Here is a 26,721-nt window from a genome sequence, read left to right on the forward strand (position 1 = left end):
GACAGTTTAGAACTTAAACACTTGATTTGAATTGTAATAGCCCAGAGTGCCAGGCAGGTGTCAGGCACATTTAAGCAGCCCCTGGGAAAACTGGAAAAGTTAGTACAAAGCAGAACTCCAAGAGTGGGAGGTGACAATCTCATACTTGAATTTGTAACTGTAAAATTACAAAACTTTGAGGGGCAAGTCCAAATTAAGGAAGCAGTTGGGCAAATACTTTTACATATTCTTCTATATTTGTTGTTGTTTTGTAAATTTGAACAATAGAAATCTTTGCCATGGGTGCTAAAAATACCATGTGTCCTAATAAGGTAATAATTACATAGTCTTCTTCATCACAGTTACCACTAGACATGCTGTCTAGTGGGTAAAATGTGGCAGGACCAACTTGCTGAGGTTATTTGGTAAGTAAAATTGTTACACAAATACCTCCTGTGGTCTTAATTATACATTCTAAGGATTGATATGTTTTTAAAATAATATAAAACTTAATAAATATGAGATTTACACACTATACTGTTTTCATCCCAACCTTATAATAAGGTGCAAATATATGCAGTATTTTCAACTTAGGCCAACTTGGTGTATTCACCGCCTTTTAATTGTTTTGAACCAGATCTCTAAGAATAAATTCCACATTTGTAAGGGATTTTTTTTTTTCAAAAAGAAGAGTAAGAATAATATGTGAAGCTATTATGTACACAGCCCAAAATATATGGATAATTATGATATTATATTATTTTTAAAGTAATTAATTTCTGCTGGCATGGGCAGCAGAATTCGTTTGCTAAGCTGATTCGTACAATTTGACAAAAAATTAATTCTCTTATAGAATATGTAGAGACAGGAAAGAAATAGATAACCAAAAGGCATTTCAGACATGGTTAGCAGGTAGTGACTAGACACTCTGGAGCTTTACCACAGGGTGGTTTTGAGATTGTGATTCTGGGTTAGTTAACAGGGTGGGTGGTCCTGAGACTCCTCTGGCAACAGTAGTGGCTAAGAATGTCTGTATGGCCTAGTCGTGTTGAGTGCAGCATTGACAGTGGAAACATTTAAGGACTTTGAGATAATGTCACAGATATATGAATCTTGTTTTGTTTGCTTAGTTTATCAGTGAACTATATGACTATATCTGATGTTCTCCCTTCTTATTGGATAGGGCTATTAATCTAGCAGATTTGGGAATAAACTAATTAACAAATGTGTTTGGGCTTTGATTTGACTTCTTTGTTGGTCGGCCTACACCATGCCTGGTATATCATAAACTACCTGTAGGTGGATAGTCAGGTAGTGAGCAAGGTGTTACAAAACACGTTTAGTCACAGCCTTTCATTTGTATTGATTTGTAGCTGTAGAACATAGAATGGCTTTAATCGTTTAGGTGTAGATAACACCCAGAGGAAGTAAAAGTGCTAAAGGAAACTAACTTAGTTTAAAAAAATTTTTTTTGCGTTGTTTTTGTGCATTTTTCCTTTCCTTAATAAAAAGTAAATATGGGTGACTATATGAAGACACTGAACCACATTTCTTTCTCTATAGGGGCCTGAACTAATGAATAAATATGTTGGTGAATCTGAAAGAGCAGTTAGAGAGGTAAGAAGATTATACCAGAGTGTAGTTTCTATGTAGATTTTTCTTCAAGCAAATTCTATTTTATTATTTAAAATGAAATTTTGAGTACTCTAATATTTTGTGTTTGTTTTTACCTATCATAGTATTATTTTTATCCAAAATTATTTTTAAGAACTACCAGCTCCTTCCCCCAAGTTTGTGAAAGAAATATCTGTCTATATGAAGGACAGTCAGTCTATGTATGGCATTTTACGGTTTTATATTAGCTAGCTTTTGATCTTGAGTAAGCCTCATATTTGAAATTTTCACTTTACTGAATTGCTTTTACTTCTGCCTGGTGGTTTAGAGAATGTTCTTCCATCTGTCAACTGACTTTTAAAGCCAGACTTTTTAATGTAGTTCCTTACTGATAATGCTTCATTCTAGCTGTTTAAGTTGGTCCAAGTTAGGGCAATTAGCGTCATCATTTGATCGCATGCCATGACTTTCCTAAACAGATACTAACTTACCTCAAACAATGTCCCCGTATGTTTATAGAAACTTGTAAGGACAAATACACACAAATAGTCATAGTATATTCTTATTTGTGAAGACTTTACTGTTAATCAGAAGAAATGGGGCTTTGAATTTTTGTCACAAAATGCTATATAAAATTATGTTTTATCTTTTTGACTTTAATACTTTAAAGTATAGTGATAATATTTTTGAAGTATTAGTTGGTAATGACAGCATGGAAAAAGCCAGTATTTGCTACTATTGGAGTGTCACCTGTATCTTTATGCTCATGTAACACATGAGCAAAAATAATGGTCTGAGTTATAAGAGACGCATATCTGGATTGTTTTTCTGCCCTTGCTTCCTTTTTCCAAGCTGATTTCCACACATTGTTCCGTGGGGTAAAACCCTAACTTTAGTGGTTTGTTAGACTTGTAGGCAAGCCAGTTTATGGTGCTATAAGATCTGGCCATTTTTCTTGCCTGTATTTTGTATCAACCATTTTACTGTACATTCTTAAAAAAAGTATGACCTTGAGATATATGAGCATTTAATGTGGTTTTTTTAAAAAATTAAAATGTGTTTTATGATTTTTATTATTCCAGGTATTAGGCCAAATATTTTATGCTGTTTGTTACTTATTTCCTCATCTTCTGAGGCCTGTATGTGTTACCTGTATGTATACCACCATCATTTTCTAGATGTGAAAATTAAGGTCTGGAGAAGTAAATTTGCCTGCTGAAGCTCACCCAACACGTGGTGGAGCTGGTATTTACCTGGATTTCTCTGATTACTTCCTCTTGTACTGTAGTTATTGGTAGTCTGTTGACCACTAAAAAGTTACTTTTAAACAGCAACAGTGTTTTGGACAACTTTTAAAAGGTATAAATGAAGTGATCAGGATGGTAGTTTTATACATGATAGATTAGATTTTAAATGGTTTTCAGAAGGAAACAACTTTGGAATTTTCTGGCATTGCTAATCTTGTCTACTGTGGTATTTTTTCCTACTAGATATTCCGTAAAGCAAGAGCAGTAGCACCCTCCATTATCTTTTTTGATGAACTTGATGCCTTAGCAGTTGAAAGGGGCAGGTAAGAAATGTTAAATATTAGCATGTTAGATAATAGCAGTTAATATTTTTACGCAAATTTTATCTATTACTACTTTTTTTTTCTAGAAGAAACTTTTTAAATCTGTGCAATTAATTTCTCCTTTACCCACTTATTTAATCTAATCATTTTGTATAAGGGATTTCCTATACAAATGGAAAAATATTGATAAAATAGAAGCATTTGAGTTAACTTTTAATTATCTTCAAAGGTCCTTTAGTACTATATATTAGAAGTAATAGTGTTAATATAAACATTTAGTTATAAATGAAAACAAAGTTGAATTAAATACAATTGTTTGGTATAATAGAAGCAAATTGTAAAAGCTATACTATATGACCCACACAAAAATCCCATTTTTATGATTCCCACTTTGTGTTTATAAAATGATCTCATCTTAAAACAACATCAATATAAAAGGCTTGAGGGAGAAAAAAAGACTGTATTATGTAGATTTTAGAGTTTTCAAATAAATGTCTGTTAGAATAGAATGTAAATTATCTAAAATGGTTGGATCAAAAGTGCTTTAAATTTTAGAATTTTTCCTTAAGTTTTGGCGTGTTCACTTAAACCTTGCTGATAAGATGCTCAAAGGATTTTAAGTTCTGGAGCATTTCAGATATATTGTTACTGTGAGATAGTTTTTCAAAACTTAATTGTTACAGTAGTAAGTTTTCTTTGAAGATAGAGTTCAGTACATCATTTCTGTACTTTTCCTTTTGATGCTTGGGATCAAATGCAAGCCTTTGTGCTAGCTGTTCATTAGCTCTATCTACCCTTAGCTAAGTCTCTGACCCAACAAATGTTTTCTGAAACAGAAGTAGTTAGTAAATTTTAAAATGTGTTATAGCTAGTTTCTGTTGCTGTAGTGCAAAGACATCCATAGCAGATACATAATAGTGGAGAAAATGTTTAGCTAGCCACATCATTTGTATAGTTTGCCAGTTTTTGTTTTGTTTTGTGTTTTAATATGACTCCTTTGGTTATATTAAATGCCTCATGGCATTGTTTGTTTGAGAATAATTTAGACAGAGGTCTTGACTTCTGAAAGAGAAATTGTAATATTATAAATGTCTGATTTAGTATATTTTTTTGTTGCTAAATGCTTTTGAATGCTGTGTTGCTTTCTCAAAAAGCTTTATGGCATTTTGTTATTTTAGTGATTCAAATAGTGGTATTAGCTTTCCTTAAAGTTGGCTTTGATTTCTTAAGATGCCAATTTTATGTTTTTTGTTTCTTACTGATGTTTTGGAAGTTAGGTTGTTTTTTTGGCCTATGAACAACTTCACTAAGTTGTTCTCAAATTAGGTCTCTGGTTATGTGGAAATAAAGGGCAAAAATGATATAGGTAATCCAAGTGGAAGAATTCCCATCATAACATTAAACCACTATTTGTTCCTGTAACAAATAGTAATTAGATGTTTAACACTTTCTATGTAGAAGTGACAAGACATGTCAATAATAAGTTCTAATTATATGTGCTTTAATTAAAAATACTAAGTAAGTTCCTGTAGGCAATATATAATAGAGGGCCACAAAAGTTTGAGTCTGGAAAGGATATGTGCATAGCTTGTTTAATTCAGCTCCCCAGATTACCATTATCAAACCTTCAGGAGAGCCATAGTGTTTTTTCTTCTAGCTGGTACCCAGCACACTGCACACAGGCACACAATTGAATAATCAAAATATTGGCTAGTAAGAATGAGGACTAGAGGCAAAGGGGATGTTGATTTTGATTCAGTCTAGTACTTAGGAGAATAGTCCATCTTTTGCTTATAGATTTTCATGTCATTGCTTAAATAGATTTTCTGTTGTATTTAAACGGAATGCCTTATGAAATTTTATCATCAACAGAAATTTCTGTTGATAATAAAATCTTTTTTTTTTTTTTCTGGTAAAGACTCTTAGAAGCTTTGCAATAATTTGCCTTGACAAAGAGCTTAAAAAAGAATAGCAAAAAAAAAAAAAAAAGAATACCAAAGCTGAACAGCAAAACAAGAACAATGGGGCTAAAACAAAACAAAACAAACAAAAAACCAGGTATATTTGTACAAACTAAATTGAGAAGTGACACTGAACTGAAAACCTGTCACTCGTGCTAAGGATACAGAGGTGCCTGGGGCCCTTTGTATATAGCTATAGTAACCATAAAGAAAGAACGAAGGACAACAAGGAAATCAGGACTGTGCTTCTTTTTTGAAACTTTATTTATATTGTTTTTAATTATGTGTTTGTGTGTGTTTGTATGTGCACATGAGTTACAAGCAGTTGTGCAGTTGTGAGGCACCTGACATGGTGCTAACTGAACCCAGTTCCCCTGTAAGAACATGCTCTTAAAACTCTAAGCTTCTCTTCAACCAGTGCACCATGCTTCTTGGGCTGATGCAAAAACATTTTTAAAAAGATGGTTACCAATCATGTACTAATTCATTTTGTAGAATACACATTATATTACTTTCCATCCAAGGGCCATTGTTTTACACTTAAAAATAGTAGAGAATTCTACTTTTTTTTTTTTTCTGTAGGGAAAATACCGTCTTCTTTTTTGCTTTTCAGTTGCTAAGTCCCCATATGTTATATATCAAAACCAATCTAATAACTTACAGGTTATGATCCAGAATCAATCCATACAAATGCTGGGTAGAATTCTCCTCCCTAAGTTCTTTTTTGAAAACATTACACTCTCTCTCTCCCAGACCAAAAAAAATTTTTTTAATTAAGTGAATTCTTGGTATAGATCCAAGAAGCAAAGAGAAAGGTTTTTTGTTGTTGTTGTTTTCTAAAATACAGTTTATTTTCTGGGTGAAACATTTTTGTATCTGAGTATGAAAATGAAGCCTTATAAAATGTTTTATAAGGTTTGGAGGGGCTTACTTTTTTAAAAAATCATTTTTATATTGCAAAACATTCATTCATGGAGAATTCACAAGGAGCCAAGGTACTATATTTGAGCATGAAACAAATTAAGATTACATGTATAAAGTTCTCTAAAAATATGACCATAGTCTGCTTAAACACCTTTTGATAGTATATTGAATATAGGCTGATCATTCCAGTCATGTCTGGGTGTTAAAAAGCAGGTCAGAGAAGTGTTCTTAATAGTTTCCAAAGCAAAATTAAGGGATGCTCTACTGTTTTGCAGTGAAGACTCTGTAGGGAACTGGCAATATTGATTTGAATGTATCTACCCCAACCTGTGTTATTTTTGAGATTCTGAAAATCTTCAGTTATGTTCACTTCATGCCACTACCCCTTACTTCCTTTGCTTCTTCTTTCTCATCCCCCTTTGCCCTTTTTTTGGTATATGTGTGAAGGATTGTGTGTTCTGAAGGTCAGTCCAAGATCTTGGGCATACAAGGCAGACATTCTTGCTGTATCTCCAGCTCATAACCGTGCTTTAAAAAAAAAAAAGTAATTACTTATGGGTCAGGCACGATTTCAGCTCCTTAAGGTAACTTTAAAAGATTACATGTGTTTATATTGAATCAGTGAGAATGAATGATAGTGATGCTACTTAAAATTGCTACCTGTTTGTACTTCTTTGTGCTGAGTACTTAGCTGGAGTTCTGTCATGTTGGATTTAATTTTTGCAATGAATTAATCATTTGGTATGCTGTGAGAGAATATACAAATAGGCTTTATTTTGTTATTAATTTATTTGTACGGGTGTTACTGATATTTTTGACTGGATTTCATTGATTTTCTACTATTGATTTTTTTTTTAATTTTATTGACTTATACTTTGATATTTGTTTTTTTCTACTTTAACTTTATTCATCTAGTAATTATGAACTCAACCTTTGCTAATGTTGCTATTTGATTGTTAGAAACTCTTGGAAAGGTAATATTGTGGAGATTGTTGTGAAGGATATAGACGATTTAAAATGTTACGAGTTTACTTTTAGGTAGAGTTAGGTAGCAGATATAATGGGATCAGACATCAGGCTTTCCACATACTCTCTGAACCTGGAGTTTAAATACAACAAAAGACTGCTTGAAATAAAAACTTGTCATCAACAGTTACATGTGACACCGTCCACTTGTAAGTAAGTTGTGGATTAGAGGATCTGTCTTGTCAGTCAGGTTTTTGGGTTTGTACTGCATGTTGAAATCTGAGTCGTGTCAGTAACTGTACTGCATGGTAGTTATGCTAGGTGCCCTGTCACAGGTGCTAATGTAAAGATAACATTTCTCATATGATAAAGGAAAAACCTATGTTCTTTACTGTTTCTTCCAAGTGCATTTCACTGGATTATCTATCTGTAACATACTTGAAATGTTATTTCATTCCATAGATTAAATAATTCATAGTTCTGAGTATATCTGAAGAAATCTATATGATTATGAATGAGAATTATGATCTTGTGATCTTGGTAGCATGTTCTCAGGGCTTTTTTTACTTAATTTAAGGAAGGGAGAGAAAGAGGAAGGGAAGGAAGGAGAGGGGGAGAGAGAGAGCTGGCTTTGTAAATGACTCTCATATACTAGCCAGTGTGTCCAGCAAGAAATTAGGTTGATGCTGACTACTCGCCTGCTGCTGTGTTTTTAATAATTTCCATGCATCTAGAAAGATTAGAGACATCCCATTTGTTGTGGGATATGCAGAATTTTCATGTAACTCAACCTTCCTCTAAGCAATGAATCTATATCATACTGTATCTTTCACTGCCTATTCCTGTCAATATGTGACAGATGTAAATTTTGACTAATTTTAATTTTTTATAATGATAATTCAACTAACAATGAATTGTCAGACATATTTTCAAGCAGATGGTTTTGTTTTTGTTTTCTTGCAAAACAAAGAACTTTAAAAATATTAACTGTGATATTTAGGGAGATAGGAAAGAAGATTTTTAAAACTGTTTCAAAATATCAGTTCTTCAGGTGCTGGGAATGTTGCAGACCGTGTTTTGGCTCAGCTGTTAACGGAAATGGATGGGATTGAACAGCTAAAAGATGTGACGGTTTTGGCAGCTACTAACCGCCCAGATAGAATAGACAAGGTAAGAAAGAAGGTTGTATGGATAATACAAAACCAAGAAGCAGGTCATTGGATTTATGTGTTTTTTTGTTTTTTAAGTTTGGTTTTGTTGCATCACTCTTTACTTTTTTATTAAGAAGATGCTGGAGGATATAGAATAGGCTCACTGTTTTGTTACATGCTGCAGATTTACAACTTTCTGACACAGACAACAGAAACTTAGTGTTCTTAGTGAGTCAGTCTCCCAAAGTTCAGGAAAGTTACAGATGGAGTTTTGTCTGTATGATCCATTTGTACTGCTACATAGGGCACTGGAAAAACCTGGTCCTAGGTTCCATTCTCAGGCTGCTGGAACAGTGCAGTGGAGTTTTGGAGGACATCCTTTTGGGAGTGAAGATGAACTAGGGTTGGACTGCACTAACTAGCCTCTTCCAACTCAGGATGTTATATCCTTTTATTGACAATTACAATGAAAAATGAAGAGTATGACTGGCTCCAAGGCCTCCCAGGGAACTACCATGTTAATGAAAGTATTTTGTAACTCTCCAATATACCCCTCCCTCTTCACTTCTTCCAGAAACTTTCAGTGTATTTCCCTAGAAATTTGAATACATGAGACTTGTTTTTTGTTTTGTTTTGTTTTTGTTTTTGTTTTATCTAGTTTAAGCTTCCAGATAATTTTATATCATTTTTATCTATGCCATGGTAAATGTCTAAGCTATTTCTTACTCAGTAGAATCAGGTCACCTACCATAACTTTATAGAAGCGCTGTACTAGCCATCACTTTGACTGTATTAGACTGAAAATAATGATGGATTCTGTTCTTGCAATATGTATCTTAGATTTAACTTTGTGTTTGTTTGTGTATGTGCACTTTTAAAATTGTGACATCCATCTGTCTGTCTGTCTATCCTGGAACTCTGTAGACCAGAGATCTGCATGCCTCTGCCTCCCTGAGTGGGATTAAAGGCAGGCACTAGTGTGCCACTGTCCCCTGCTAAATTGTTACTTTTAAAAGCTCCCTTTGAAGATAAGAAGGATATCCTTTTTGTGAGGAGAGCACTTTTCCATAGTTTAATTAGCATTTGGCTATGTGGTGAATGCTTCTTGACCAAATGCAGGTAAGAGGGACTTGCTTTCCCTTCCTATTACTATGTTTACACAAGCCATCTGAGGTCTGAACATTGTATGATGTGGATCAATGCTGCACATGTCGCAGATTGGTGTGAAAGGGAGGACTGAATTTTAACAAGAAATATAGACTATGAAGATGAAACCCTCAAAGATTACCTTATTCAAATAAAGGTTCTGAATCTAGAAACACACGTGCACACACATACACTGCCACCCGGGTAGGTATACTGTTTTTTGTTTATCCTCTTAGGGTTTCCCTTTTGTCAGTGTCAGCTCTTATGGACACCTTTCATGCTCTGATGTTGAGTGCTTTCAATATTAACTCTGTTTCTTGAAGTAAGAGTTGGGGTTTTCAGTAAATTTTCTTGTGTTGTTCTATATATCAAACTAAATGACTTAGGCCAATGATGGCTTTCATTAAGGTTTTCTTGTGTAACAAGCTGTCATAGACATAGTTTACCTTCCCTTCTTGTTTACCTGTGTCATTTCTAGTATGTAGAAGTTAAAAGTCTCACATTCAAGTCTTTAATGTGTTTAATGTTGATTAAACCAGAGGTTTTTTTGCACTTCATGGTGGTGCAGTGCAAATCCCAGCACACCTTTAATCCCAGCACATGGGAGGCAAAGGCAGGTGGATCTCTGAGTTCGAGGCCAGCATGGTTTACAGAGCAATTTCCAGTACAGTCAGGGCTACACAGAGGAAAACAAAACAGTCTTTCTATGAATTGTTTAAATATATGTATTGTATATGGTCTCTGGAACTGTGTTATGAATTTATATGAATCGTGTTGCTATATCTGTAAGCTATCACAGTAGAGTGGCTTTAGTTTCAAGTTTACTATACCACTTCTTGGCAGATTTTTAGTGCTTCATCTTTTAAAATACAGTTTCTTAGACTGATTGTTTTTCACCTGGGCAACTCCTCAAAATGCTTATACCTATAGTGTTCTTATGTGACAATGGAAATATTTATTAATGGCCCCAATCTTGGAGTGGCATTGAGTCTTAGGGATTTGGAGTTAGTGGGATTCAGTTTTGACATTTATGATCACTAAGATGTTGGCACTTAGATATTTAAATTTAGGAAGTTGAGATTCAATGCTTGTTTTCTTGGTGAACAGTATCTCATGATGTCAACAGTCAGAGTTGTATTTAAAGACAGGGGTCAGATTGGCTTTTCTACTGTGTAGGTGTCCTGATGGACAAAGCCTCATGTCAAGTTTCAGCTCAGCCCCTCTCTTCTTTCCAATCTACTACATCGATAGGTATTAACCCATGAATAGACTTTACCTCCAGGCCTCAGGCTGCTAAAACTCATGCTTCTACTACTGCAGAACCAGTGCTGTTAAAGTCTGAGAACTTCTGCACTTAAGGATGATTCTTTTTGAAAATCTCTTTATGTTCTTGATTTATTTCCTGTATGACCTGTTCTTATTCATTCTCCTTCATTTCCCCCTCCCCTCCCTTATTTGTGGAAAAAACAAACGTATCTTTTTTTAGACTCTATCCCACTATCTTTTCCTTTTCAACTTTAACACCTTGAATCATTTTATGTCATTTTTATTCTATCTTAAGCATTCCTTACTGCTTGAAATGCATACATACATACATGTATACATACATTTATTGAAATTGACTTCATTTGTTTTAATTAGCATATAAAATAGTGGGTTTCATTATGGTGTCTTCAAATCTGCATGTTTAATCCTTAATTGCTCATGTTAACCCCTTCTGTCCTTTTTGTTTTCTGTTCCTCCCATGGTATTTAAATTTGCCGACTACAGGTAACAGTTGTCTTTCTGAGCCTGGATTCTTTCATTTCATACCAGGTATCCCAGTTTTGTCCATTGTCTTACAATTGACATTTTTTTTTTTACAGCAGAGTAAAACTCTCTTGTGTATGTAGGTACGGTTCTCATGATCCATCCGTCAGTTGGTAGATGGCTAAGGTGGCTCTGCGCTTTGGTTACTCTGAGCTGTGCTGCAGTGAACATGAATGCTGTGCTGGCTAGTTTGTCAGCCTGACACAAGCCAGTCCTCTAAATCTCCGTTAAGAAGCTGCCTCCATAAGATGGGCTGGAGGCAGACCTGTAGGGCATTTTCTTATTTATTGATGGGGTGGGTGTTCAGCCCTCTGTGCGTGGTGCCATTCCTGGGTTTCTGCGTTCTGTAAGAAAGCAGGCTGAGCAAGCCAAAGGAAGCAAGCTGGTAAGCAGCACTCCTCCGTGGTTTCTGCATCAGCTCCTGCCTCCAGGTGTTCATCCTGTTCGAGTTCCTGTCCTGCCTTTCTTTACTGAAGAATAGTAATTTGGAAGCATAATCCAAATTAACCCTTCTCTCCCCAAATTACTTTAATGATGGTGTTTCACCACAGCAATAGATACCTTAATTAACTAGGTCGGATGTGTAGCTATGTCTGAGCTGTGCTGACTTGGATGCTTTTAGGTATACTCTCAGGAGTGAAGCAGGTCTCATGTAATTCTGCTTTTAGTTTTTTGAAGCCTGAATACTGATTTCCAAAGTGGCCTCCACTACTTGAACATTCCTGCCAGCAATGTTTAAGTGCCCTTTTTGCCCTTGTCCAGTCCAGCATTTGTTGTTTTCTTAATAATTGTTATTCTGACTGGTGTAAGGTGGAACCTCAGTTTAGTTTTGATTTGCATTTATCTCCTAATTTTTTTATTTATTTATTGGCTTTTGTAATACTTTTGAAAACTGTTCCACTCATATTAGCCACGTACTAACTTGGGAGACAAGTAATTTTTTTACTTCTTTGCATATTATGCATTTTATTCTTCTCTGTGATTTATTGTTGGCAAAGATTTTTCTCCCACTCTATAGCCTGGCCTATCATTCTGATAATTATTTTCTATGCAGAAAAATTTTAATTTTATATAATTGTATTTGCTTATTTTTATCGTTACTTCCTACATTGTTGGTATCCTTTCACAAAATAGTTGTGTATTATGTCTCAAACAGTGCCCTCCATCCCTATAATTTCAAAGTGTCAGGTCTTTAGTATTGATTCTTTTTTATTTAGCTTTTTGAGATTATAGTATAGTTATATATTTCCTCTTTCCTTTCCTCTTCCAAACCCTCCCATATACCCATTCTTATTCTATTTTGTTAATTGTTGTTACATGCACTTATGTATATGTACACACATATATATTTCTAAATAGAATCTCTTCTGTGTGTTTGATGTTACTTATTTGTATGTCTTCAGGGATTTGGTATTGGATAATCAGTTGGTGTGTTCTCCCTTGAAGAAGAGTTTCTCCCACACTGAGCATTCTTTGGTTGCTTCTAATCCTTAATTCTTGATTTGTTTTTTAATCATATTTTGAGTGGTATAAGAAATAGGAATCTAGTTTCACTGCAAAGTACCAGCACTATTTATTGACAATGCTGACTTTCTTCCAGTAAATGTTTTGGACACCTTCACAAGTTATGTGAGTTTAACTGCATGAATTTCTTTGGGTGTTGTGTTTTTGTTTTTTGTTTTTTCCTTCTCGGCCCCAAGCTCTGAGACTAAGGAGACTATCTATACACATGCACACAAATACCTAGGCTGTATAACTAGGCTCTTCTCTGACTAGTTTGTAACTTAAAATAACTCATTTATACTAATATACCTCAGTTCAGTTACCATACGTTTGTCCTTCTCACATCTTGCTGGAGCGAATCTCCCTACACCTAGCTCTATACCAGAATTCTTTATGCTTGTGTGATGTCTTTCTATTTTCTGCCTCAGCTAGAAGACATTAGCTTTTTATTGACAGGTGATACATCCACATAATACACAAGATATGCCTTCTACATTTGGGGGTCCTTTATTCTTTTTTCTTGGTCTGCTTATTTGTTTTTCTTCCAGCACCATGTTGTTTTTGTCAGAGGCTAGAAATTTGAAGCTAGGTATTCTGACAACTTTAGCAATTGCTCTTTCAGCTGAAGGTTGCTTTGACTGTTTGGCATACTTTGTGCTTTCAGATGGATTTTGTTTTAGTTTTCAGTTTTTGTAAAGAATGTCATTAGAATTTAGATAGGGATTGCTAACATTGAATTTGCAGGTGCCTATATATAAATCTCAGTAAAATAGCCATCTTCAAAATAGTAATTCAGATACCCTAAGTATGGGAGGTCTTTCCATCTTCTAGTGTTTAGTTTTGTTAAGGCATTATTAGGAAGAGTCTTATTCCACAGTTTTAGCTAACACGGAGCTCACTATAAAACTGTATAACCCAAGCAGGCAAAGATGGCCAGTATTAGAACAGTGGCTGCAGAAAGTAGTAGAGTAACTTAAACTTGACAAGATTCAGCCTATGAGTTTTCTATGTCTTTTGAAAGTATAGTAGACAATCTGTTATGTCATTATAGTCCACATTTTCCTTTTTTTTTTTTTTTTTTTTTTTGCAGAAATAGGTAATAATAAAACACTCCAAATGCTACCCAAAGGCTTTTATATACCAAAGCTTGTGTTTTCAGTTTCACTGTAGGTATGAGTTGGTTGGTTTTGTTTTTGTTTTGGATACTATCTTCCTATACTTGCTTATTATTACAAGTTTTTTGTTTTTTTAAGACAGCATAAAGAAAGCAAGTATTATTCAGGGTTGGAAAAGTGACTTTTTTATTTAACTATGAGATTATCAAGAAAGGCTGGAAAGCAATAAATTACCCTTAAGATGATGGTTATGTTTTAAAAAAAAATCTTGATTGACAGTAGAACAACTTGCCTTTTTATATAAAAATTATTATACAGATGACTTGTCAAGCTCATATTTTCTCTTTTCATGGTTGTTAAGCTTACAAGATTTAGGTTCTATTTAAAGTGCTTTTCTGAAAGCTACAAATATAAAAACAACATTTATATAGATTAAAAGTATCTACGGGTATACTTGTTTAAAGTAACTTAAATTTGAATAAAACTACTTCCCTTTTATTGCAAATACTGTTAGATTCCTCAAGATTAGAATTAATGTTGAGATTATCCAGGAACCAGAGTCATATATTGAATACTTTAGAACCATTAGTAGAATTAATTTGATATTGTTCCACATAATATTAATAGTAATGAAGTACCATTTTTCTGTGTGGTACTCACTGTGTGTGTTTGGGGCGGAGGGTCATATATGAAATAGTATTGGTAGAAAAAAAAGCTTCTTTGAATATGTACAGTCTAATTAGAATATCTAGACATTTCAATGCGTTATCATCATAAGTGTGAGTGATCCAGACTTTGCAATATTTTAGTGATATGTGCATTCACACAGATTCGAAAAAATCAATCTTTGGCCTGATACTCTGATATTATTCTGTTCCCTGATAATGGATTTGGTGTTGCAGTTACTCTTCTTTGACACAAGATGGTGATGCTCACCTGAAATGTTTCAAGGGCAAGCTCCACTTCTTCTCAAAGCAGTATGTTAAGGAAATGAGTGAAGTGGCTCTGCTTTGAGAAATAACAGTTTGATAACCTTTGTGTTGATGTATGCATTGTAGAATTCATGTTACATAAAGCGAGAAATACAAGTTTAGATTTCAGTGAATTAGAGATAATTGAGAGCTTTAGGAAAGGAGACATTTGAATGGTAAAGTGATTAATCGATTAATCACATTACACTAAATAAAAGAATCAGGATGTAAAAGGCAGCAGTATATACTTCCTGATTCTATTTATGTGACATTCTGAAAAGGCAGCACTGTGCTATCAAAAATTAGATCAGAGTGGCTAAGTGGTCAGCAGTTTAGAGTACTTGCTACTCTTCCAGAGGACCCAGGTTCAATTCCCAGCACCACCCCTCAAATCAAATTACAGTTCAGAAGACCTGTAACTCAGTTCCACAAAGCGGCATACCTTTCTGAGATTATATAATTGTCCTGTGACTTGGGTTTGAGATGATTTCTAGGTCGTGTGTGTGTCACAATCCTTAGATTTTTGCACAAGAATGTTTAGGTTTTTTAACATAAATTTGACCAGTAAGAAAATAACTCTTGAACAAAAAAACATCTTAAGTTGAAACAGCTTAAGAAATTTTTAGCAAGTCAGGTGGAGAGGAGGCTTTGTACTTATTTCTCATCTCTTCTCAAAGCCTTTGATTATCTTTGACAACCCATTTTCTCAGACCTCACATCACTCCTGCCTTAATGAGTTCAAAGCTACATCTATTAAGAAGGGAACATCTTTTCCAACTGTACTACCTGCCATTCAGCTCTCCAGTGAAAAGATTCTTAGAGCACAAGGTGTACTGTTAATGCATTGGGCTAGAACTAGAGATTTTAGCAGTCATTCAGCAGTAAGTCAGCTCTTTCAGCTTTGCTTTAGTTGAATTCTTGTATCTTATGTAGTGTAATACAAAGTAATCTAAATTATCTCCTCCTCCTCCTCTCTCCTACTACCTTACTGCAAGATCATCATTTAGTTTTATAGAACAGGAAGGGCAGGTGAGTCAGCATAACGTAGTAACAGGGTCACCTTCCATGACTTCTGATATCAAGGTAAAGTGTGAGATCGAACTGTATCCACTTGGCTTACTCAGAGTTGTGTTTTGTTCTTAAAAAATAAAATAAACCACAGTATGCCATTTGTAAGATAGGCTTTAGATGTCTGTTCTCATCTTGCTTTGTTTGTTAAAGTGCAGGAATGTGTTTATGATATTGCATAAAAACAGGTTAGTGTATTTTATCTAATTAGAAATGTGAATGCAATAGTAAGCACTGAGAGAGGTGAACAAGAGATTTTCAAGAATATTTATTGAATTTGTGAGACATTTCTCCCATTAATACCATATTTGAGTGCCTGACACTCCATTTATTTCCTTTTTTTCCCATTTACTTCTTTAATGAATTTTCTGCCCCTTTTTCAGATGTTGGCAGAGTCCTGACATTTTAGTTAGTGCAGTAACTATTTTTAACTTCTGCAAAATGTCTTGATGATGTGCTTAGTGTTGATTCTCTCTTTTAGCTATCTATATCTTCAATTCATAATGGGATCTTTGATAGTGACATTATTACTTGATGAATTGAGTAAAGTGTAGGGCAAAGGAGAAAAGATGTGAAATGGAGAAGGCAGAGAAAGGGTGAAGCTGTGTATGGCAATTTTTGTTTATTTGTTTCTGTGACTTTATGTATTTGATAATTGAAATAGAGTAAGTTGATACGATTTCCTTCTGCTTCCAGGACAGTTTAAAAGAAGACTGAGGGCAGTGAGCTAGGTATAAAACTAAGTAGGGACACCACTGTACTTGGTACCTATGTTTGTAGAATTTTTGGAGCCTGGATACACCCATTCATATACCATTATATCTGGTTTTTGTGTATCATGACATCAATGAATACTTACTCTATAGACCGTATACTTTAGCTGACAACTAAAGTTATGTAGTCTCTGGCCCCTTAAGTAACAAAATTGCCCCTAAACATAAGAAAGATGAACTTTGTGGGCTATAATTGTTTAAGTTTTGACTATTACAAGATCATTCACCGAATACCTGTTTAGTACCAGTATATGCCATGCAGTCAGATTATATAGAGGGAAATCCAGGCATACCCTACAAAAAATATTCAACTTTTTTTTTTATACCAGTTACAGTACAGCTTGCAGAAAGCTGATGGTTGGGGAAAGAACTGGGGCATTCTCACATAGTAGTATTCCCTTGCCTAAATCAATGGATTGTTGAGCTTCAAGCCTCATAGGAAAAGAGCCCAGCAGTTACCTGGCATTATATAGATACTGCAATCCATTTTCTCGTTCTTATTCTCCTGGTTTGTTTGTTTGTTTGTTTGTTTGTGTTTAAACAGTGTTTAGACATGTTTTTCTTGTACCATATGTATGTATATATATACATATTGTAAGAATATGTTATATATTTATTTTATAACATAAATATAAGTAAATACAATATATATAAAATGTAAGTTGCCTGCTGAAGATACTAATATTTATTTGCAACTTTTTAATCATTATTTTGTTTGTATCATTAACAGGAATTACTGCTGTGTGAGCTAGGAGTTGGCCATTACTTCATTCTGTCATCTCTCACATAGGATTCTTTTGCTATTTTCTAATTCAGATGTTTAGTTCAAGTTGCATTTAATGAAGCTTTATTATTTTAAACACTGATAATGTGTTCCTTTCATTGTGATTTGCAGGTATGTGACCTGAGAACACTTGAATTTTGAGTTAGCCTAGAATTCAGTGTTCTGTTGTTGTCAGGAGCATATTAAATCTTTAACTTCCCAGATTGCACATTTAACAGGATAATAGAGAGGATTCATTGTTCTTCATTTTGAAAATCAGGGGAAACCAAAGAGCAAGAAAGAAGTTGGTGTTTGTAATCATGAAGTTTGTATATGAATGAATGTCAATGACAGCATATGAAAATGATGCAGTGGGAAAGTAGATTTGTTTCAGTATCATACTTAAATTCTATGATTTTAACCAAAAATCTTCATTTTTTACATTTATCTTCACAAATTTAACTTTTCTTCTTCATAGTAGAGTTTACAGCCAGAAAAGGAGATCAACTAGGATAATATAATCAGAGTCTTTCCAGTAGACTCAAAACATTAACACCAAGTTTATCATAATAAATTTACAGGAAGAAACTTGTAGATACTGTTCATTAATACAAGAGATCATCTTGAGTCCTTATTTATTGACTAAAAAAGCATAGTCAGAACTTGGCCCCCAAGCTTTTAAGATGGAAGATTTTCCTCTTAGTTTAGAAACATTAAGTTAAAAGATAATATAGTGTGAATATTATGTCTGTCATTACAAAAGAGAAATTATAATGCCCCCCCTACAATCAAGAAAAAATAAGCAGATATCTTGCTGAGTTAACTTATTATTAATTTTGCTTTATGTGTGCCTCAAATCATTGAAATTAAAATTCAGTCAAAGTCAGGAAAGATGGTTTAGTTTAGTTTTGTTTGGCTGTGAGATCTTGAGGATGCAGTTTGTATCCATCCCCATGTAACAAGCCAGGCATTCCCACAAGTGCCTGTAACCCCACCTCGGAGGAATCCTAGCCCTCTGCTGGCCTCTGAGCAAACAAACACACATACACACACCACCCCCTTGTCATCAGGCAGGGATGGTTTTTTGTTTTTTCTTGAGTTTTCTTATCAGACAACACTCATGGTTCCTTATGTGAAGGAGGTGCTATTTTGATTTGTTTGTTTTTGACACAGGCTGTTGCTCTGTAACCCAGACTCTGGCTTCAAACTGTATTATAGGTGTCTATTACCAGAAAAGATTTGAACTTTTTTAATAGTTGATATTTCTTTACATTTAAGTTGTGTGTGTCTTAGTTATTTTTGTCTTTCGAATTCCAGTTTCCCTTCCAGCAGATACTAACAATAGGGAATCATTTTGTCTAAATGGTAGGCTAAAAGTTTGCAATATTAAGGTAAAAAACTTAAATATAAAACAATATATTTTCCGATTTTTATAATTCCCCAGCATTATCATCTTTATCTTGTCTTTATACAGTTTTAAAAGATCATCCCCTAAAATCCACAGGGCACAAACATTTCCTTTCAATTTATTGGCTAATGCTTGGAGTTAACATAACCCCAGAATAAAAATTAACTCTTGAATGATTTTCTTTTAGGCACAGAAGCCAAAGTGATCATATTATCAGTTACCCAAAAACTTTAAACAGTGAAGTTAGCTTAGGGATAACATCACAGTTCTATCTGAAAGTCTGAATGTACCACAACTCCCACCAACAAGGAGCCAGATTTGAAAGTATATTTGGTCAGGAACTTTAGAGATGAGAATAAAAACATTGAAGGTACACAGTGATTGGTACATTTACAATTTAACAATATTTTGGGGACATTTCCTTTTTTTTTTTTTTTTTTTTTGCCACCATGTGCACTTTATTGAATTCACAGTGGAGAGGCGTGTGAAGGTAACATTTGCAAATAAATGTGTAGGGTAAAGTCCTCAGCCTAGGGGTCAGATGTGGGCATTGGAGCACAGGGCAGGATTAGAGTCCAGAATGTGGTATTCTCTGTGAAGAAGCTTGAAAGATTGCCAAAGAAGTAGTGGAGACGATGATGCAGATAATGACCATAAAGACACTGAAAATTAAGGAGCTGATATTCAGACACTTGGCAGTGGAACATACACCTGGGCTCCAGTCACATCACCCACCTCCTTCCTGTCCCTGGACTTCCCTGAGTAGGCATAATCTATGAAACCCAGGCAGTAGAAGTTCAAGAAGAGTGCCTTGAACAGGGGCCAGACCACATGGTTGGGCACAGAGACCTTTCTGGGCATGTTGATCATGGTGGTTCTCACAGCGGCTGAGTTATGGGGTTCCCCCAGCTCAGTGACCCCATATTCCTCTTTGATCGTCTCATAGCTTGGAGGAAGTCCAGCATTGGCTTATGGTATTGACTCTGGAACAATTGCAACGTCTGGAGGATGGCTGGACATTTTACTTTTTAAAAAGTTACAGTTTTTGCTCTGTAGGAATGGTTAAAAGAATACAACTGTATATATAAACCAGTCTTAAAATACTTGGTAAATCAGAATTAATTAAAACTAGCTTCAGCTTTAATCAGTTGAATATCTGCACTATCCAAGAAGCTGGGCATTTCTGTATGCAGGAGGGCACAGTGAAGAAACTCCTGAAATGGCTATTTTATGGTGTGGTTAAGGAGAAAGTTTTCATTGTAAATAAGAGAAAATATTCAGAGGCATATGAAGAGTTTAGAGCGGAGAGAAAAAAAAATAGACTAACCATGGCCAAGGCTATCTGCAAGAGAGGCAAGAGAGCATGTACAACTCATCATTAAATTTGAAGCTTGTTCTAAACACTCAGGTTCGAGGTACAGTTATTTAACTATTTACCCATTAATGTATAACGTATAACACTGCTATTTATGGATGATATCTTCTGTAGAACATGACAGCCAGCCTGCCTCCCCCCCCCCTTTTTTTTTTTTTTTTTTGTGATTCCCTTTCCTTTTCCCCTGAGGATACTTTTTCCCTAAGATAAATAAAAAAAAAATTTAGTCCTGCTGGCCACCCTCCCCTAAAATTACTGTTAGTTCCAGTGACATTATTTTTTATTTTGTGAACTCTACTCTTTCATCTCAGTTGAATTTATTATTAGTCATTATGATGTAGGAATTGAACAAAAATCTGAATCCAGTCAGGTCACTGATTATGTCTTTTTAATTTAAAACATACTTCGTTTTTTCTTCCCCATGATGCTGCTGTTCGGGTTCACTTCTTTCCCAGGGTTATTGTGGTTGATCTGAATTGGTTTCTCTGACACTGGATTCTTCCTCTTCCACTTTATTATTATTCTAACATTCTTTCTCAAAGAATGTTTACCATGACCGTTTTGCCTGCTTAAGTGTAGCCATCCTTGCCCCTGTTGGTAGGAGTGCCCACCTTGTGTCGGGCAGCCAGGGGTGCTGCACATGCTGAGCTTATTTATTTCCTCAAGAGCATTTGCACTACTTTTCCTCAGCTGTTGCCCGCACCTAATTCTCCTGACATTACCAAGGTTCTGTCCTGAGGGTTTACTGTTGCTTATCTGTTTCCCTTACTTGGCGCAGCTGGCCTCTGATTTCTTTCTTGCTTCTCTACCACGTTGTTCACTCAGTGATGTTCTAAAGTTGTTCATCCTTTGCTAATACGTTGTTCTGTCTGTCGGAGAACTTGATGTCAGAAGACAATAAATAATTTTGAATAAATCTCAGGTAACAGGTGTTATGTAGCCACTAAATGATGACAAAGATACAAACATTTAAATGCGATTACTACCACATAAATCTTCTTAACATAAAGTATTTAAACCTTTGTAATTTTCTTTGGGATTCTAATGAAACCAGCAATTAGGAAGAATTTTTTTCAAAAGATAGCTTCATAATTTTATCTTGTCTTTTTTGTAGTTGTAGAAATTTTCTATCAGCAGGGGGCAGTCAAACCAAATTTCATTCTGCTAGCCTATGAAAACATTTTTTTGTTTTGTTTTTTATTTCTTTAAGTGATTCTGTGTAGGACATGAACTTTTAGAATGCGTTTATAAGCAATAACGTTGAAGTAAACCTGACCAAAGCTTTTTATTGGTAAGTCTGTTGGAATTGTTATAAATATTTTTAACTATAAAGGGCAAATAGCCTTTTTTTTTTTCTTGTTAAATAAAAAAAGAAAATTGTCAAAAAGCCCATTATTTGTTGGATTTTGATGGCTTGTTTGTTTTGGTTGGTGACTACTTTACATAGAAAACTTCTGTAGCTTAAGTTTTCTTATTAAGCTTTTTGTTAAAATAATTATAGAATTTTTCTTTTTATTCTGTCCTTTGAATTTGAGGATAGCCTTTTAGAGGCTTTTCAGAGGCATAATGCTCTATAAAGTATAGCTAATTGTGTGGTAGTGTTTGTTTGCTTCCAAAGTCTTTCCTGCCACTTGTTGTCTATTAGTGTTACAGATAATCTCCCTCAGTGTTGGTCTGGTACTTCGGAGGAAGAGACAGTTTATTCTGAAAGAGTAGTTATCATACACTGGAGGGATCACTGTATCTCCTGTTTTGTGTCCACAATAAGAAGATTCAGTAAATCTGCCTTTGTGTAAACACTTGAGTGGCTCCCAGACAAGTGTAGTCCTGTTTGCTGGTGGGCAGGAAAGAGCTGTGTCCTGGAATGTTGCTGAGGAAATCTCTTTTGTGTTCCACAAATGATATCCTTAAACCTTTTAAGAATATAATTTTAAAATGACAGCTCTGTATTTGTGTTTCCTTCTATTATTAACTTTGCATACATTTAGCTCAGAAATGCATTTAATGGGGGGGGGAATATTGTGTTTGAAAGCACGTCTTGGTAGTATTCTGGAAATTGTTGGTAGAGATATCACGGTAAATATTAAGACAATTTTATTAAGTAATTGCCCATTTTTGTTCTCTTAGTGTAAATTTTTTTATATAAATCTCTGCAGACTTAAAGAATAGTATCTACCATTCCCCTTGAGAACTTGCTCTGAAGAAATAACGTGAGAAAATGGTTTTTAACACAGATTATATTTTTACTAGTTAGATGTGATGGGGCTTTATTTTGTTTATTAAAATTAGTTGTGTAAGTTCATCATTGAATGTTTAATGAATGACTTTCATATGTTTAATTATGATAGTTAATAATTCACTTAGAATTATAATAAAGTTTCTGTAAAAATGGTTACGGCTAGACTTTTAAAGCATTTACATATACACAAAAAAGGTCATAAGCTTGAAGAATTATGTACAGTTTCCTGTGTTCATAACTTCTTTTTTTCTTCCTTATGAACTCTCATCATTAATTACCTCATTATTTAATAATGATTTTCTATCTCAATCCTTCCTCTAAAACCCAGCAAAATGTACCAGGCCTGGTGATGTGCCATATAGCTGAGGCAAGAAGGTTCCTGTCTTGGAAATACAAAACAAAACAAAAGCACAGCAAAACAGAGAATGAGCTGCAATATTTTTGAAATGCAGAATTTTAAATGCTTGTTGAAATTTTTAGGAAATTATTACCTACTTATTATCAGATACTTTTATAGATGTATATCATATCTTATACCCTTTTATTTACATTAAATTTTTTGAACATATTCTTCATATTTATTATGCCCTTTCTCCTAAACCTGTTGCAAAGAATCCTGAATGTTGGGCCTGCAGAATTGTTCTATTAAGTTTTTGAAAGAGAAGAGAAGATTGTGCTGCGGTGAGGCTGCTTACATACATGATGATAAAGGTGTATCAGTCTCTTGTTGCTGAGCTGAGTTCTCATCTTTTTTTGTGACCATTGCACATGAACTTGACTACAAGATTGTGCTTCAGCTAATTAAGGCCTGTAATACAAGTGCATAGAAATACATTTTCTCTTTTGAATGCCATCTTGACCGTTGAAGTATGCCATGCATCTATCATATATTGTATATCTTCTTGGTCATCTAATCTTAACTGTATGAGTTAGAGACTATTATAATACCTGATTCTACAAAGAGGAACATATACACAGGTAAGAAACCTGACCAAGGTAACAGAGCTGGTAACTAAATTCTGTTAGTTTTAACAAATGCAGGTTTGGTGAAAGCAGCCCATGATTATAATGTCCAATGATTTATTTGTTCCAAAAGAGTTCCTTTATACCAGTACCCTTTTTCTTCCTATTTATCCTAACTAGTGGTCCATTCCATTCCACTTGCTCTTTCTGTAATGTCACAGAGATGCATAGGTGCAGTATACAGTCTCTTGAGAGTGGTATCTTTCGTGTCATGAAGTTTGCCTGTCTGAGTTGCTGTGCACTTAAGAAGTTCAATTTTTTTAAAGTACAGCCCTGGTCAATTTATCTTGTTCAAGGGCATTGTAAACTGCTTTTGCTGTGAGGAATGATGTAAATGTTTATGGGCAGGATTTTGCATAAACATTCAGCTTTTATCTTTAGGGGGATACTAAGAAATGCAGTCACAGAAGAGTCAACTTCACTTGACTTTGTAAGAAATAATGTGTCACTTTCTAAATTAACCTAAATTTTGATGTGTTCTTATGAGCAGTAGGAGAGAATTTCTAATAATCTTGTTAGCACTTGGTATTGTTAGTTTGGGGTTTTTTGTGGAGGTGGTTGGCTGTTCTTTTTTGATTATCCTTTGACAGTCTGCTGTCTTTATTGTTGTAGCTTTATAGCTTCCAACTTTGATCTTTTAGGATTGTTATTTCCATCCATTTTCGCTTGCATAGAAACATTTAGGATCATAGTGTTGATATCTCTGAACAATTCAGCTGATACTTTTGGGGGATTTTTTTGTGTCTTAAATCAGTAAGAGGAGAATTTTCAGTATAATAATAATCTCCTTGTCATGAACATTACCCATTTGTTATTTAGAGTTTTATAGTTCCTGGAGGTGAAGAAACCCTGAACCTAAGTTTATACTTTAAAAGTCATTCTTACGGGATCTAGAACAGTATTCTAGATTTCAATTCTAGTTGTTATTGAATAGTATGTCACAATATAATTAATTTTTATCTGTCTGCCACCTTTTTATGTGCACTGATTCAGAGAGTTATTTTGTAGGTATCTTGGGATTCATGTTATATCCATGAAGTTTATATATTTATAAATATATTTGTATATATATACGTATATACGTGTATATATATACGTATATACGTGTATATATGTATACGTTTTATTCTTTGTGATGTTTTGCACTGTTCAATGTGCTGAACAGACGTTGAATGTGGATACCTGTCCCTCCTGATCGTAACGAGTTACTTGAGAAGTACTCAGAGGCTCACTGGAAACTGATGGCAGCTTAGGCATTGTATGTTAGCCATTTAATAGGTTGAATGCTCCTACTTTGTTGAGTTTTTAATCATAGGTGAATTTTGATAAATGCTGTTTTACAAATTGTGGACTTTTTCCTTTGAAGTCTATTAATATCCTTGAGAAAATTTATGCTGAAACATTAAATTATTCTGGAATTCTTCTTAGGACAAATCTTTATTTGTTTTATGTACATAGTCATGTCTCCTTATAACTCAGTTTTCTAATATGTATTGAGGACTTTATATAGTTGTCTTTTTTTTTTTGTACTTTCTGTGGTTTTTCTCTTAGAGCAGTGGTTACTTAGTAAACTGAGATGAGATTCTTTTTCTTCTGTGAGTTTATTACCTTTAGTAGCTAATAGACTATTTGGCTATCTTTATCAGGTGCTGCTTCAACTACACTGATGCTTCTTTCTTAAGTTCCTATACATTTATTATGTATTCCATTTCTTCTGATCCCTATATTACTACTTTCTACTTGTTAACATACATTTTTATCAGTTCTCGATATTTTTGTATAGTGTGTGTTGTACATTCTTTAACACATCTGTGTTATTTTATTTCAGTAGACTTTTATAGAAGTGACATTTAATTACACCTGTATCTTATACAGTCTAGAAATTGCAATTTTATATTTTTTGAATGACTAATAATTTCATCTTCCCATTTTAATTTTTCAATTATTTGTCTTTATGATAATATTTACTATGTCTATCTGTATATGTCTTAAGATACTGCTGCTTATTTCTGTTTGTCCCTTTATTTCAATTTTTTTCTGTTTTCTGCTTTCTTTTGAATGACTTGAGTAATTTTATCTCTGTTTTAATTTTTATTTCTTTTGTTCCTTTTTAAAAATTAGTTTTAGCAATTATATTTATGGGTAAGCTTTCCAGGTCTGCGTAGAATTAAGAATCTTTCATTTGAAATAAAGTGTAGAAACTTTACAACTATCTAGGTCGAGAAAATAGGAAGATAGCTAGGTGTGTTCTGTTTACTGTGATCTTTAGCCTCCCTGCCCTAGCCTTCTGTTAGGGAATGTCATTTGTGTGGTCTTAGTTTCAGCCTGTAGTATAGAAGTACATGGAAAATAACTAGATTCATGTCTTCCTATTTTTAATTTCAGTGGGAGATTGCTGTTACAGATAAGTAAACCAGGAGCAAAGATTTTGTTGCTCTAGGTCATATATCTAAAATGTGTAAGATCCAGGATTTGTAGTCTGCCTTCAGGATGTGCACATTTGAGGAAATCCTCCTTTTGTCATTGCCCTTACTTTCTGCTTTTCAGATTGATTTTGCTGTTAGCTTCCATTGTTGAGAATGTTAATACTACATAATCATGTGAATTTTACTGTTAGAGTTCTGGTTTCCTTTTTCTTTCTATGGAGCTGAAAAGAATGTAAATGGTCCTTTAAATGATTGCTATAAAATTATGATTTAGTTCGTTCTGTTCTAACTTCCTTAGAGGATGATTAAGGTTGACGGACCTTGTCCTTCCTGTGTCCCCATACACTTTTTAAAAAGCCAGTCTTCATTCTGTGACCAGTTATTCATGTAGTCCTAAAGAATAAGTAATGTTCATTATTTATTTAGATCGCCTCTTAGTGTAAACCTCCTAACATCTAAACAGTCAGGGCTAATTATGAACAATATAGCTTTCTACAGCACAGCATGACGTAGCTTCCTTTGCTTGTTTTTTCTTATATAGATAGCCTGCACTAGAAATGGGTTTTCCGTCATTTGAAGCTAGATTTGGATTCTAATTTGGCCTTTCTTTTGTGAGAAGAGAATTTCTGTCTATAGAATAAGAATAGCTCCTTGCTAAGATTGTTGGAGAATTGCATGGGAGCAGCTAATGTAAATCAATTAGCTTAAAGATTGTTATAAAGTACATCCTTGAAACACTAGTTGTTATTGATTGTCTCTCCGGGGGAAAAAAAGAATGAAAATATCATGGATAAATACCCAGTTTTACATGTGTTTAAATTTTAAATTGTATGTTTAATTTTCAAATGTTCCTCTTACTGTGCATAATACATTAGCTATTTTCACAGCAGTCACTGTAGTAAATTATCATAAATATTCTTTTCTGACCTGTCAGCAC

The 26,721-nt window shown here is 34.3% G+C and overlaps 1 protein-coding gene across 3 annotated transcripts in view; it reads left to right on the forward strand.

Moving 5' to 3' along the window:
• The window catches only part of Afg2a (AFG2 AAA ATPase homolog A), a 163,416-nt gene that overhangs the window by 46,965 nt on the left and 89,730 nt on the right, over positions 1-26,721 (forward strand). For all 3 annotated transcript variants that reach the window (XM_060378252.1, XM_021632304.2, XM_060378251.1), the window contains exons 12-14: positions 1,543-1,596; positions 3,084-3,163; positions 8,058-8,184. In XM_060378252.1, coding sequence (XP_060234235.1) covers positions 1,543-1,596; positions 3,084-3,163; positions 8,058-8,184 — 261 coding nt within the window. The remainder of the gene's footprint in view (positions 1-1,542; positions 1,597-3,083; positions 3,164-8,057; positions 8,185-26,721) is intronic.

This window comes from Meriones unguiculatus, chromosome 2 (genome assembly GCF_030254825.1).
Source record: "Meriones unguiculatus strain TT.TT164.6M chromosome 2, Bangor_MerUng_6.1, whole genome shotgun sequence".
Lineage (NCBI taxonomy): Eukaryota > Metazoa > Chordata > Mammalia > Rodentia > Muridae > Meriones > Meriones unguiculatus.